We start from the raw sequence: 12,859 nt of genomic DNA on the forward strand, positions 1-12,859 counted from the left end.
TACCGAGGTGAAAGGAACTTCTATCTCCCAGATGGTAAAATGACAACATCTCCTCTCCTCCCTTATCTTATGCTTCATCCTCGGCACTGGGGACCATGTCCCTCGTATCAGTAGACATGCTTTGAGCTCTTCTACTTCTTCCTCGCTCCATCAGGTTTCCAACTTCCCCTGACTGTATATCAACACAAACAATCAGTATCGCGCCTTATAAGCATGACTGGGAGGGATCTCTGAAATGATGCAGAGCGGGAAGTAGGGGTAATCGTCCACTCACAATTATGCAGCACATTCGCTTGTACACTATCTGGTCCCTCGGCTTTGAAGTCTGGTTGACCCCCTGGACTAAAACCTGTTATAGGTAAGATCAGAACATCACCTATTCTCAGGGGGTGGTTCAGGCCTCGAAGTCTATGCCATGTGACGTTGTATCGAGCGAGGAGGAAGCTGCGGACTTGTTAGCTCGGTGTACTCTGAGCAAAACCCATCTTCACATTCGGAAGCGGTATTATGACATCTGGAATGCGAATATGATTGCGATGACAGAGACGAAGACGGAACTCACCCCATCACACTATCAGTGAACAACCCCGGCCCAGTCCACTCCATGACATTCATCGCATGATCCCTATGCTGTTCCTTCAAAGCCTGCGCGTCCGACTCCCTCCCCTCTCCAAGAAGCTTCTCAATCTCCTCGGCCCGCCAGTTCTCCCACTCCTCCACCACCCTTGTGGCATTCACCACTCTCCTCACCGCATCCAAAAAGATCGGATGCGAGGGAGAAGAAGATAACGTCCATTGACAGATCCCCAGTGCTCTTGGCCAGCCATTTTCCCACCCTTCGTATGCGTGTACGTCGACGTCCACTCCGACGATCACGGCGGGGTTGGTAGATAGTTTGGATCTCCATCCGGATCCGTCGGTGGATGAGAGATCGAGGTATTCGACGGAATTGTGCCCCCATTGTTCGATTGGGCGGATTGGCTGAGTCTGAACGGACGAGGGTAGAATTAGCACCAGGATCCAGTTGTTATTTTATCCTGAGATAAAGCGTCCGAATATCTTCTCTGGCTATGCAGAGCGATCGGAAGTATAATGAGGATGTGGATGAAGTCCTTCGAGACGGTAGTGCAGATAGCCATACTACCCGAACAGATCATCTTGATCTTCTGCTTCCGGACAAGTATTTCCGCCCTTCAGCTTCAAGATATAAAGATACCCGAATCCTTCATATGCCCTCGCCCCCACATCATCCAACTTCCTATACAGTACAGCTCAGATACACAAAAAAATAAAAACACTCACATCGACATCCGAGTAAACACCCCCCATGATCAAAGGCAACAAATACCTCAAGAAGTCCGCCTTCAACACACCCCTGTGCATATAATCCCAAGCCCAACTAACATCCGACCTCTTGAAATACTTCAACATCCACTCATGAGCCTGCGTATCATCCAGGAAATTCAACTCCCACCCGTCTGGTGCGTTCATATCTGTCCATATCTTTGTGAGCTGATTATCTGGATCGAAGGTCTTGTCGGTCTGATGGATGTATTTGTACGAGATCATGGATTTTGGTGGGGGTTTTGTTCCGGATGAGAGGGGGTAGGAGGGGACGACGGCGTTGTATTGTGGTGGGGAGTGGTAGAATAGTGAGGAGAGGAGGGGGGAGTGCAAGGGCATGGGGAGGGAGAGGGCGAAGTCGTGGAGACGTTGGTAATACCTTCAAGATCGTGCAGGAGAAATCAGCTAAGACTCAGGTTTATCATTGATGGTGGATCGACATAATAGATGATCGTTGATCAACGTTTCTCCCAGTTGTCTTTTCCTCCTCCCCTTCACAGATCAAGCAAAACATCCACTCACTCTCTCGCACCTTCCTCTCCAGCCTCAAATCCCAATCTATACCTACTTTCCGCCACCTCTCCCAGATCCTTCAACCCGACATTAGGTGCCCTCCAACCCATCACCTCCGTCAATCCCCAATTACTCGCATCTATCTGACCCTGGTTTGGCTGTTTCGACTGTCCATTAGGTGGCTCTTCAGAACCCACATCTATATCGGGGAACGACAATGGTTCCTTCTCGTTCTCACTATCGGCTGACTCGTCTTCCCCTCCGAGCCCAAGGTTGGGATCCAGCTCAGAGTGGAAATTGGGATCTGTAAATTGCTCGTACGGGTCTGCTACCTGCGTTTCTAACCCGTTCTTAGTGGGTCGTAGGGAATATCCCGTAATGACCAGCAAGACTAGTGCTAATGCCGTAGCTTGAAATAACCTTTTCTTGGTTGATGAGGATGGTTTGATTAGGTCCGGAGAAGCGGGAGAGGAGTTGGTGGGAAGGAGGGAATATCGCTGGGAACGGAGGGTGTCGAGGAATGAGGTGAGGGACATGTTTGATGAGGATGAGGATGAGGATGAGGATGAGGGGAAGATGTTGATTCGGGGTTGGGAAGATGCCATGAATTGTTGAAGGTGTTGCTGAGGTCAGGAGGATGTGAATTAGGTAGGTTCGAGATATGCTGTGATTGGATTGATAGTACAAAGGGAGATGGCTGCGAAGTATCTCTTGTTCGCAGTTGAACGAAAGAAGGCTTGTCTTTGTCCGGATTATTCGGCTGGGTCGTTCGTCCTATGCTTGGGTTGAGCCAGTTGATAAGAGTGATGTCGCTCTGTTCTGGTCTGCCAGACTGATAATACTCTATGTTAGAGATGAGATAGACAAGCTAAAGTTGAATGCTGAGCGATGTATGTACAGTATATCCCAATTGCATTGAATGATTGCGCAGCCACTACCAAATTGATAATTTCATGTTTTGTATGTGTACAGAATGTATGTCATCGATTACAAAGTTTGGAATTCAGGGTTGAAACCGTTTAAACCTGCCATTGCCGACTCAGTTCCAGTGCTTGTGCTTGTGCTCGTATACCATAAAGCCAGTGAGCGTTAGAGCCAATAGAGGATGAAGATCTACCCATGGAGAGCATACCCAGCCAGCACATTCAAATCCGGAAGGAGCGATATCCCTTGCATCTGTCTGTTCCCCGCAGGTGAAATACGGACATGGACATGTCTTCATTTCTACTAGTACGAGTACGTTTGATTGCGTTATCTGGTTATCTTTCAACCAAAACAAGACATGACCGAAAAGGTAAATTTTTGACTCTGCGCATGTGCATTCAAGGTTTTGTGTGATCGTACGTTCCTGAAGGAGTAACACCACGTTATGCCACATCCATAATTCCCGTTATTTCCATTATTGCCACCCACCCAGAAGTCTCTCCTCTCGGCTTGGTGGAGCTCTCCGCCGGATTGATAAGTTTTTTTTTTCTGTTAATTCTGATCTCGAGGGTACACAACCAATAACCCCATTCATTCCCATTCAATTCACATCATCCTCTTGTTCTTTTGCTTTGTTCTTCTTTCTTTTTCTCTTCTTCCATCAAACTACTTTAAAAAGATAGCCAAGCTTATCGCACAGGCTTTTATAACACTTATCACTCTTTTCAGCAACTCATACTTAGATAATTAATACTATGGTGCGTATTATCATGGTCTCGCCACTGCTTTTATTATCATATAACTGACCTATCCTTCTTCCTTTGTAGTCTTACGGTGGTGGCTCTTACGGCGGTGGATACGGTGGCGGCGGTGGTGGCGGCTACGGCGGAGGTGGTGGTGGTTACGGTGGAGGAGGGTACGGAGGCGGCGGTGGTGGCTATGGTAAGCATCTCCCACATCACCAGATCCCACGGTATAACATCGAAAGGTGACCGATTTCTTCCCGTTCTTCACAGGCGGCGGCGGATCATACGGTAATTATTCGGGTGGTTCTGGTTATGGCTCTTATGGAGGCACGTTCAGACGATGACTTTGTATCGTCGCTTTCGGGATACGCTGACATTATATTGTCCTTACAGGTGGTGGCGGTGACAGAATGGGTAACCTTGGTGGTGGTCTACACAACATTGATTGGGATCACACTACCCTCACCAAGTTCGAGAAAAAGTAAGCTCTTTTTTACAGCGATACATCGGTCCCTCAGCTAATGACGATTTTTATAGCTTCTATGTACAAGATCCTCGAGTAACCGCTCGATCTGATGCTGAGATCGCTCAATTCCGAGCTGAGAAGACCATGAAGATTCAAGGCCAAAACATTCCTCGACCAATCACTACCTTCGAGGAAGCTGGTTTCCCCGACTACATCCTTTCCGAAATCCGAACCATGGGTTTCACTGCTCCTTCGTCCATTCAATGCCAAGCTTGGCCTATGGCTCTTTCCGGTCGAGATCTCGTCGCCGTCGCTGAAACCGGTTCCGGTAAAACCATCTCTTTCGCGCTTCCCGCCATGGTCCACATCAACGCTCAACCTCTCCTCGCTCCCGGTGATGGTCCTATCGTTCTCATCCTCGCTCCTACTCGAGAACTTGCTGTTCAGATCCAGACCGAGTGCTCTAAGTTCGGTAAATCTTCTCGAATCAGAAACACCGCTATCTACGGTGGTGCACCCAAGGGTCCTCAAATCAGAGATCTACAACGAGGTGTTGAGATCTGTGTCGCCACTCCTGGTCGATTGATTGATATGCTCGAATCTGGTAAGACCAACCTCAAGAGAGTTACCTACCTCGTCATGGACGAAGCCGATCGAATGCTTGATATGGGTTTCGAACCTCAAATCAGAAAGATCGTCAGCCAAATCCGACCTGATCGACAAACCCTTCTTTTCTCTGCCACTTGGCCCAAGGAAGTCCAGCGACTCGCCATGGATTTCCTCCACGACTTCATCCAAGTCAACATCGGTTCTATGGAGCTCACTGCCAATCACAACGTTACTCAACACGTTGAGATCTGCACCGACTACGACAAGAGACAGAAACTTCTCGGTCACCTCGAGCAAATCTCCAAAGAGAACGCTAAAGTCATCATCTTCATTGCTACCAAGCGAGTTGCTGATGATCTCACTAAATTCCTTCGAATGGATGGCTGGCCTGCTTTAGCCATTCACGGTGACAAGTGAGTATATTTCCTTCAACACTCATGCGTAATCTTCCGTGCTGACTCGAGGTTTCAGACAACAAGCCGAACGAGACTGGGTACTCGCTGAATTCAAGTCTGGTCGAAGTCCTATCATGCTTGCTACTGATGTCGCTTCTCGTGGTCTCGGTATGTTGTCAACTTCAGCTTCACCTTTATCCTCCTGCAAGACGATCTTGACTTCGACGCACCGGCGCCTTATACGCAATCGCTGTACGCAAAGCTATCAAGAGTCGCGCGCTCAAGTGGTCCTTTCTCAACAGGGGTGATATGCGTCAATACGACCTGTTCTCTGATGCGTTGATCACACCTCCGTTGCTTCACCGCGACGTCGAGAGTGATCAGCAATTCTCTCGTAGAGGACTAACCGTTTTACCTCGATAGCACCCCTTAAGGATCTCGAAGGCGCCAACGCGAGTTGCTATCGACTTGAACGTTCCCACAGCTGTCTCTTCTGCTTTTGCGGATGATGAGCTGGATCGTTCAAAGCATTACTCACCAAGCGTTCTCTAGCTTTGCTCCAATATCAGTGATTGACAGGCGCCATCAAATGTGTTCATCAAGTCAAGTCGTCAAGCTATCGCTATTTGTTGTGAAAGGAATAGTAACTTATGTCTGTGCTTTTCTCATCTTTTAACTCCTTGCTGTGCTGTATCCGCAAATTTCTCATGCTCAAATGGACGTGCTTGTTGACCTGCCATGACTTGCATCTTGTAATAAAGATGTCAAGGACATTGGTTACGTCATTAACTAGTAAGTTTAGTCTCATCTCTTATAATAATGGTTGACTTGTCATGCTTATGCCGTCTTCCTCCGCAGTGACTTCCCTAACAACTGTGAAGACTACATCCACCGAATCGGTCGTACCGGTCGAGCTGGTCGAAAAGGTGTTTCATACACTTACTTCACCGCTGACAACTCCAAGCAAGCTCGAGAGCTGGTTACCATTTTGAGAGAGTCCAAGAGTGAAGTGTGAGTACACTCTCCAGTAATACTTCCATTCCAACAGAGCGATGCTGATGAGATCGTTGTGGTCAGTTCTCCTGAACTCGAACAAATGGCCATGTACGGAGGTGGTGGTGGTGGACGAGGACGAGGAGGTGGTGGTCGAGGAGGTGGTCGAGGTGGTGGTCGATTTGGCGGTGGTGGGGGTGGTTATGGTGGCAGCGGTGCCAATGGATACGGAGGTGGTGGCGGAGGAGGTTACTCTTCCAGATGGTAGACAGTTTACGTTACTGACACCGTCTCTTTTGGCTTTGAAAGCCTACCATTCCACTTTATTTCGGGCTATAGACACATGTAATATTACTCATCTCCATGATATACATTAAAAAACTAGATATTCAACCTTGGTCATCTAATTGAGGACAATTAGGTGATTCGAGGTTTATACCATAGATCATCATGCAGTTCTCACATCATCATCTGCAGAACAACACAAGCTTCCGTTATCTTGAGCCGCGATCAGACAGCATGTGGTACCCATGAATCTGTCCAGAGCGTGGCAAGAGCATGATGCGAAAGGTAAACGGATCATGGCTCACTTGACATGACCCACTGGATGGTCCTGCGGATCTTCAGCTCATTCGCTTCTGGTGCGTATTTACGTTATCTCCGTTAACCTTAACGCTGAAAGACCCTTGAAGGGGGATATTCACCGGTATGTCACCCATGTTTGTTTGTCTTTGTTTATCGGTCTGTTTATTTGTCTGTTTACACCTTGAGTCAATATGGTGTGCACACGGGAAGGGTCCATGGCGTTCGGCAAACATGCGAGGAATGTTGATGGGACATATACAAGTGGACTACAGTAGATTGATGTCTGCGCCGCTTCTTTCTGCTTCACATGCAAACTAACTGATTTCATTCTGGTCATTCAACTATTTGTCGCTCTTTTACCTCCTCTTCAATCAAATCAGATCATTTCGGAACAATGATACGATCCTCTTCGACCCCCTTGCTTCTTGTCCTTGGGCTGGTATATGCCTCTGTAGCCTACGGGTACACCTTCGTGGGATGTACCAACGTTGTCAATCCTACTACTGGTGATCCCGCAGCTATTTCAGTAGCCAATGCGGCATTGTGCAATGTGAGTGTGCAATACATACCTCGTCTCTTCCAAGTACCATACACACCCCGGAGGTCGACTGACAATATATGTGGGATTTTCGATAGAATTACTGTGCGCCCACAGCAGATTCCGCGCCGTACTTTTATTACAACGTCCAATCCCAGAGCTGTGTGTGTACGAGCCAGGCTCCGACGGCAGCTATCTATCCCACGGGGGGAGCATCGGACAACGCGGGTAATTGTAATTCAGGTTATGCTACGGTGAGTATTAACATCGAACAGAACCCATCTTAGCCCATACTGTAAGCTTCATAAGCTCCAAGGCTGACTTGTGGCTCGTGTTTAGGCATACAAGCTAGCTACAACATTCACATTCACCAATTGTGATGGAAGTGCCGATCCATCTTCGTAAGTCTGTCATCTTCTTTTCTGCCCCAGCGATTGAATCCCTGACTAATCCAATTTGGTGTGTGTGCCATGTCCCCCGTAGATCTGTAACCTACTACGTCAACACACCAGGAGAATGCTTCACCTCATGCCGGACATACGGCCAAGCATTCTTCAGCGTCTATAGACAAAACAACCAGTTCACATGTCTCTGCGCTGCCTCATCCACCCCCTACGCCTCGAACAATGATCCGAGGAACTGCGGTTCAGCAGGTTGGTTCCGGTACTACCATAGTGCCGAGTCATCCGCGTCGGGTCTGGCGAGACGACAGCTCAGGGAGAAGCTCGATATGGCCAAAAAGGAGAGACAGCGGAGCGAGCGGTTTTGTCCCAGGGGATTGACGGCTTGTGCGGTTGAGGGATGGGACTCTTATGAGGTGGGTCAGACAGGTTATCTGCTTGTCCATGGTGGAGTATGTGCTCATGGTTTTTCATTATTGCAGTGTATCGATACTTCCTCAGAACTTGAATCTTGCGGAGGATGTGTCTTTGGGGAATACGGATCTAGCTATAACTCCACCTCGGTGGGAACAGAGTGAGTCATCATTCTCTAGGAGTGGAAAATACGATACTGGACAATCTAATTCGCTTCTTCTGTTTTATTCTTGACAGCTGTTCGTCCTTGCCTGGCATAGCCCTTGGTGCGGTCACATGCCAGAATTCACGATGTCAAGCGCAGGCATGTAAGAAGGGGTATGAGTTGATCAACGGGGTGTGTTCTCGTCAGTGACACAACATAATTTTAAAAGCATAGAGACTGTCCATAGATGAGACCTGGAAGATGACAACACTCCAAGGTATGATAGACTTCTTGATAGCATTGGGTATGACAATGGACATTTACGAACGAATGCAAATTGGATACTAATTTTATATCGATACAATTTGGCTATACTTGACCAACAGACTCTGAGACCTATAAAACTTACTTTAGGATCTGCTTCCTACCCGAACATATCTGAGTTAACCACACGTCCCGATATAATATCCTCGTGGGCATGGCATAGTCTATCATCTCGACTTTGCAGCAGAGCATTTGCTATCTATGTCGCTATCGATCATCTGATCACCTCTCACAACGTCCCGTGAGGCTGACAGGTATGACGCTAACATCTTACTGTGCTAAAGATCCAGATCCATTCGGAGGGCAAGGGAATCTGGGTAGGGTAACGCTGTTCACCGAGGGTGACCGTCTCAGGCGACGACGATATAATGTGGACTAATGTTGGGCAGAGCTTTGACAAGCTGAGTTATCCACCGGATCTTAAGCTGTTGATCCCCGATGAATTAATTGGGAAGACTTTCAAACATTTCGAAGATCAAGGTACTGTAACGTTCGAGGATTTGTTCACTTCCACAGTTTGCGTACGACATCATCTGAAAGAAAAGTCCCATCTTCTGGTCAACCAGACTTTCGGACCTAGGAACTGAGTAGGTACCCGTCGATAATTATCCTGGAGTCACAGACAACAGAGCTAACTTAGATCCTCATGTTTGTCGAATGTCAAAAGTCAAGTATAGGACAGACTGCCACACACCCACATACTTTATCGGGTTTGACACTGAATGGTGTTCCTAGCGACCCTCTCTCCTGTTTGTGATCCATTATGAGTTTATGACGTAGGCCATTCGTCCCAATACGCGAGCGCTACTGAATGTTATCGATAAGAATGTGAAGCTCGGGTAGTTATCTCGGACCTTCACCATGAGAGATAGGTACATGGTCTAGTACGGTGTCTTAGACAAGATAACGACGATCATTCTCCTTGCCGTCGGAGGTGAATGCATGGTTTCCTATATCATCTATTCAATATCGTATGCTTTTTACGATGAAGCTCGACTTCGATCTTTTGACTATGTCATCGATGTGTTTGCGTAGACGTATGTCAGCTCATCCTCTGGAGAACTGTCTCAGCCACATAATCTGATTGGGTTATCCAAAACCAACGTACCTCTGTGGATGGTCTGAAAGATCTAGAATGATGTCCAGAGGGAGGTAGCGCTCATCAAGATCGATCAGCTGAGAGATAAAGAGCTTTCGCCCAGCTTTGGCACCTCAGCTGATCGAATCGAAGATCCGGTAAATAGATCGTCATCAGATACCCACGCTGAGATGTGCTTTCGTCGTACACCTCATCCAGAAAGGTATAAGAAGGTGCGAAATCATCTGTCATCACCCTCTTCTTCTTCTCATCGTCACAACACCTCACCTTCTATTCATTTTTGAGATCCATACGGGAAGCATCACGATGAAGTCAGCTTCGCTCTTGCCCTTCCTTGTTCCATCAATCACCATTTTTCAAGTATCGGCGTACACCTTCCTAGGTTGTACCGACACCTGGAGATACAAGCCCGAGGCCCATGATCCGAAAGGACACTACGCCGGAGGTACTTCAGCAGGTTGCGCTGTAAGTTTAGTTCGGTCCTGATCATTACCGGCTTTCACTCGGGTTGACGAGACCTCTGACTTCTCAGACTTACTGTTCGTCCCTGGGTACTCCCTATTTCTACAACCAATATAATACTGGGCAATGCTACTGCTCGAGCGCAAGCCCCAAAGCCAACATCTATACATATGGTGCAGGTGATCAGGCTGGATGTGAGGGAAGCGATTATGAGGTGAGACTTGCTTCCAACATCGGGGTTAACTTGTCTTTTCGCTTACGGCTTACCTACACAGATATACGCTACGAAAGGTCCTATCAACTCAATGAAGATGGAAGGATGCTACACATCAGTGACTACAAGCCAGTAAGTCGCTGCATACGCCCTCTCATGACCTCAGCTGACACGTAATAGTAGACACCCAGGGGACAAGATGTCAACCATCGACGCATGCTTCTCAGCCTGTCCTTCAGCAAAATCTGTGATCGTCTCTCCCAATCCCGATACCAACTCTTTCGACTGTAAGTGCAATGATAAAGCCGTTATCGACAGTACAGGCGGCGGAACTACCACTTGTGGTCCTTTCGGATGGTTCGCTTACTCTAGATCTGGGAGCAAGAGACGCATGGAGGGTAAGAGGAGATTGGAGAAGCAGTTGATCTTTGACAACGAGGATGAAGGTCAAGATGAGGATGTAATGGATGTCCTGAATTCACAGACCAGTCTTGCACCGGAGGTGGTGGAAGAGGAGGAGTGTTAATTGCAAGAATTTGTTGGGTTTTGACTTGAAGGACAATATGACGTATCGAAGTGACGATCTTCCCGAAATCAACATCAGCTATTATTAGTCCGGCCCAGCTTCTTCCGTGTATCTGTAGATAAACAACCTGTATTTATTATCATAACCCTTCCGGTTCAACAACATGTATCCGTTTAAACATCCCTTGCATTATATCCTGCATGATCTGCTTCATCCCTTGGTGAACCGAAGGAGCTAAGGAACAGCCAGTCGGCTACTTGCAATCTCCTTTCCAGATCCACTCCTCATAGCCAGAACGCCATGATACGAGACAAACGTTGATGATCGAGACCCAAACAAACAACAGGAATCTATGGGATGATCACTGAAATGTGCTGGTGCCTGGGTGATAGCTTAAGTTAGGGTGACAGACTAATTGCAACGTTACCAAATTCCTTAATTATGGCATGCTTGGCGAAAGCTTATTTTACCGGTACGCTTCCAATGTTCCAACACTTCTATAACTGACGATACATCATTATCTAACAAGTAGAAGACACAACGGTCTGGAGCACTCTGAGTTTAATATCAGATCTGTAGGAACGGAATGTTTGTCTTCTGGGTGATGTTCATCAGGCGGTTTTCTATGACAGTTGTTCACCCCCCTACACTTCCCATCGGGTTTGGTTATTTGTCCACTCACTGATCCGAGGCAAACAGGATATATAAGCCAGACAAATCCGTTCCGATCCATCTTCTTCCCCTCTCTCATCAATCTTTTTGAAAGCTAACAGTACTTCCTCCAACTTGCTATTCACTTTCTGTTTAGCATCCACGTTCTTTTATACTAAATTCATATCTCCATCACTCCCTCAACTCCCTCTCGCCTTTAATCTTCAATCGATATAGCAACATGGCCCCTTCCAAGAACTTTGCTTTCTCCGCAGTTGCGCTCATCGCGTCATTCGCTCTGCAAGCCAGTGCCATCACCTATACAGGATGTGTCAACGATGTCAGCGAGTTCACCATCGTCGGCGGTGTCGGCGGCCTAGATTTCGATGAGTGTACCGTGAGTCCAGATCACACATCAGGATGTGCAGCCAGCATCGTGGACTTGCGCCGATGCTAATCTCAGTTTGTCAATTCCAGAGCTACTGCTCTGAGGGTGGGGCGCCATACCTGGCTTATCAGACCTCGGGATCGCAATGCCTATGTACTTCAGAATCTCAGACTGCCGAAAAGTACACCACGGGTGCTTCTCAACAAGGTGGTTGTGCCGATCCCAGCAACTATGTGGTGCGTAACTTGTTTCTGCTGGCTTTCAAGGTACACGGATATGGAGCTGACTGACTTGACTTCGCTCGTAGACTTACGCCCTTCAGACCACATTCAACTTCCAAGGATGTTACTCCAACATGGTGACTGACAAGTGAGTGAATATGTGCTATGTTCAAGTAGAGCGATTTCGTACTGACTGAACTTTCACTCGCAGCGCACCAGACAACTTCAACAACTTTGAGCAATGTTTTGCCGCCTGTGCCAACGAAGGTTCGGTCATGTTCAACCCATACTCCAATGCTCCTACCTTCGGTTGTAGATGTAACAACGCCTACGCCATCGATGGCGCAGGAAACGAAGTCACATGTGGGACTTATACATGGTACACTTTCACCCACAGCATGGAAGCTACTGCCAGTGGATTGGCTAGACGAATGATGAAGGAGAGATTAATGCAATTGAAGAGAGAGAGTCAAACCCTTTGTCCCCAAGGTTCCAAAGCCTGTACTGTCCCTGGATCAGCTTCTTACGAGGTGAGTGTCCACTTGATTTGACCCGCGAAATCAAACAACCAACACTAATAGCTGGTCTATAGTGTATCGACACTCGATCAGAACTTGAATCATGCGGTGGCTGCTTACACGGAGAATATCAAGCTACTTCCAATGTTACCCTGGGTACCGAGTAAGTGGTACTCTTTTGTGTCATCAACTGGTGATAGTAGTAGTATCACTGACATACTGGATATGTTAGCTGCTCTACTTTACCCGGTGTCGCTCTCGGTGCTATCACATGTAGCGACTCTCAATGTGAAGCTTTCGCCTGTAAGACAGGATACGAATTGGTCTCCGGTCTTTGTGTACCAATCGCTTAAGACATTCTCCTTACATCCCTAACGTAGGAA

At 47.4% G+C, this 12,859-nt stretch overlaps 5 protein-coding genes across 5 annotated transcripts; 4 read left to right on the plus strand and 1 right to left on the minus strand.

Annotated features, from left to right (window-relative positions):
* Positions 1-131: 131 nt before the first annotated feature.
* I302_101528 (uncharacterized protein) lies at positions 132-2,393 on the minus strand (the record flags this gene model as incomplete). The annotated part of the gene is made up of 5 exons (XM_019186915.1): positions 132-172; positions 275-444; positions 563-987; positions 1,303-1,723; positions 1,867-2,393. 5 exons carry the CDS (start codon positions 2,391-2,393, stop codon positions 132-134), a joined length of 1,584 nt encoding a protein of 527 aa, XP_019049793.1.
* Positions 2,394-3,536: 1,143 nt separating this feature from the next.
* I302_101529 (ATP-dependent RNA helicase DBP2-A) lies at positions 3,537-6,258 on the plus strand (the record flags this gene model as incomplete). The annotated part of the gene is made up of 9 exons (XM_019186916.2): positions 3,537-3,539; positions 3,609-3,723; positions 3,798-3,815; positions 3,921-4,008; positions 4,065-5,015; positions 5,074-5,165; positions 5,759-5,789; positions 5,856-6,008; positions 6,075-6,258. The coding sequence occupies 9 exons, from the start codon at positions 3,537-3,539 to the stop codon at positions 6,256-6,258; spliced, it is 1,635 nt and encodes a 544-aa protein (XP_019049794.2).
* A 711-nt stretch (positions 6,259-6,969) lies between these two features.
* Positions 6,970-8,283, plus strand: I302_101530 (uncharacterized protein; the record flags this gene model as incomplete). Its single annotated transcript, XM_019186917.2, has 6 exons — positions 6,970-7,125; positions 7,212-7,367; positions 7,453-7,514; positions 7,597-7,930; positions 7,997-8,088; positions 8,166-8,283. 6 exons carry the CDS (start codon positions 6,970-6,972, stop codon positions 8,281-8,283), a joined length of 918 nt encoding a protein of 305 aa, XP_019049795.2.
* A 1,519-nt stretch (positions 8,284-9,802) lies between these two features.
* Positions 9,803-10,698, plus strand: I302_101531 (uncharacterized protein; the record flags this gene model as incomplete). Its single annotated transcript, XM_019186918.1, has 4 exons — positions 9,803-9,961; positions 10,029-10,172; positions 10,234-10,304; positions 10,356-10,698. The coding sequence occupies 4 exons, from the start codon at positions 9,803-9,805 to the stop codon at positions 10,696-10,698; spliced, it is 717 nt and encodes a 238-aa protein (XP_019049796.1).
* Positions 10,699-11,590: 892 nt separating this feature from the next.
* On the plus strand, positions 11,591-12,829 carry I302_101532 (uncharacterized protein; the record flags this gene model as incomplete). The annotated part of the gene is made up of 6 exons (XM_019186919.1): positions 11,591-11,746; positions 11,827-11,973; positions 12,045-12,106; positions 12,170-12,488; positions 12,551-12,639; positions 12,709-12,829. 6 exons carry the CDS (start codon positions 11,591-11,593, stop codon positions 12,827-12,829), a joined length of 894 nt encoding a protein of 297 aa, XP_019049797.1.
* Between the last annotated feature and the right edge of the window lie 30 nt (positions 12,830-12,859).

This window comes from Kwoniella bestiolae, chromosome 1, assembly GCF_000512585.2.
Source record: "Kwoniella bestiolae CBS 10118 chromosome 1, complete sequence".
Taxonomy (NCBI): domain Eukaryota; kingdom Fungi; phylum Basidiomycota; class Tremellomycetes; order Tremellales; family Cryptococcaceae; genus Kwoniella; species Kwoniella bestiolae.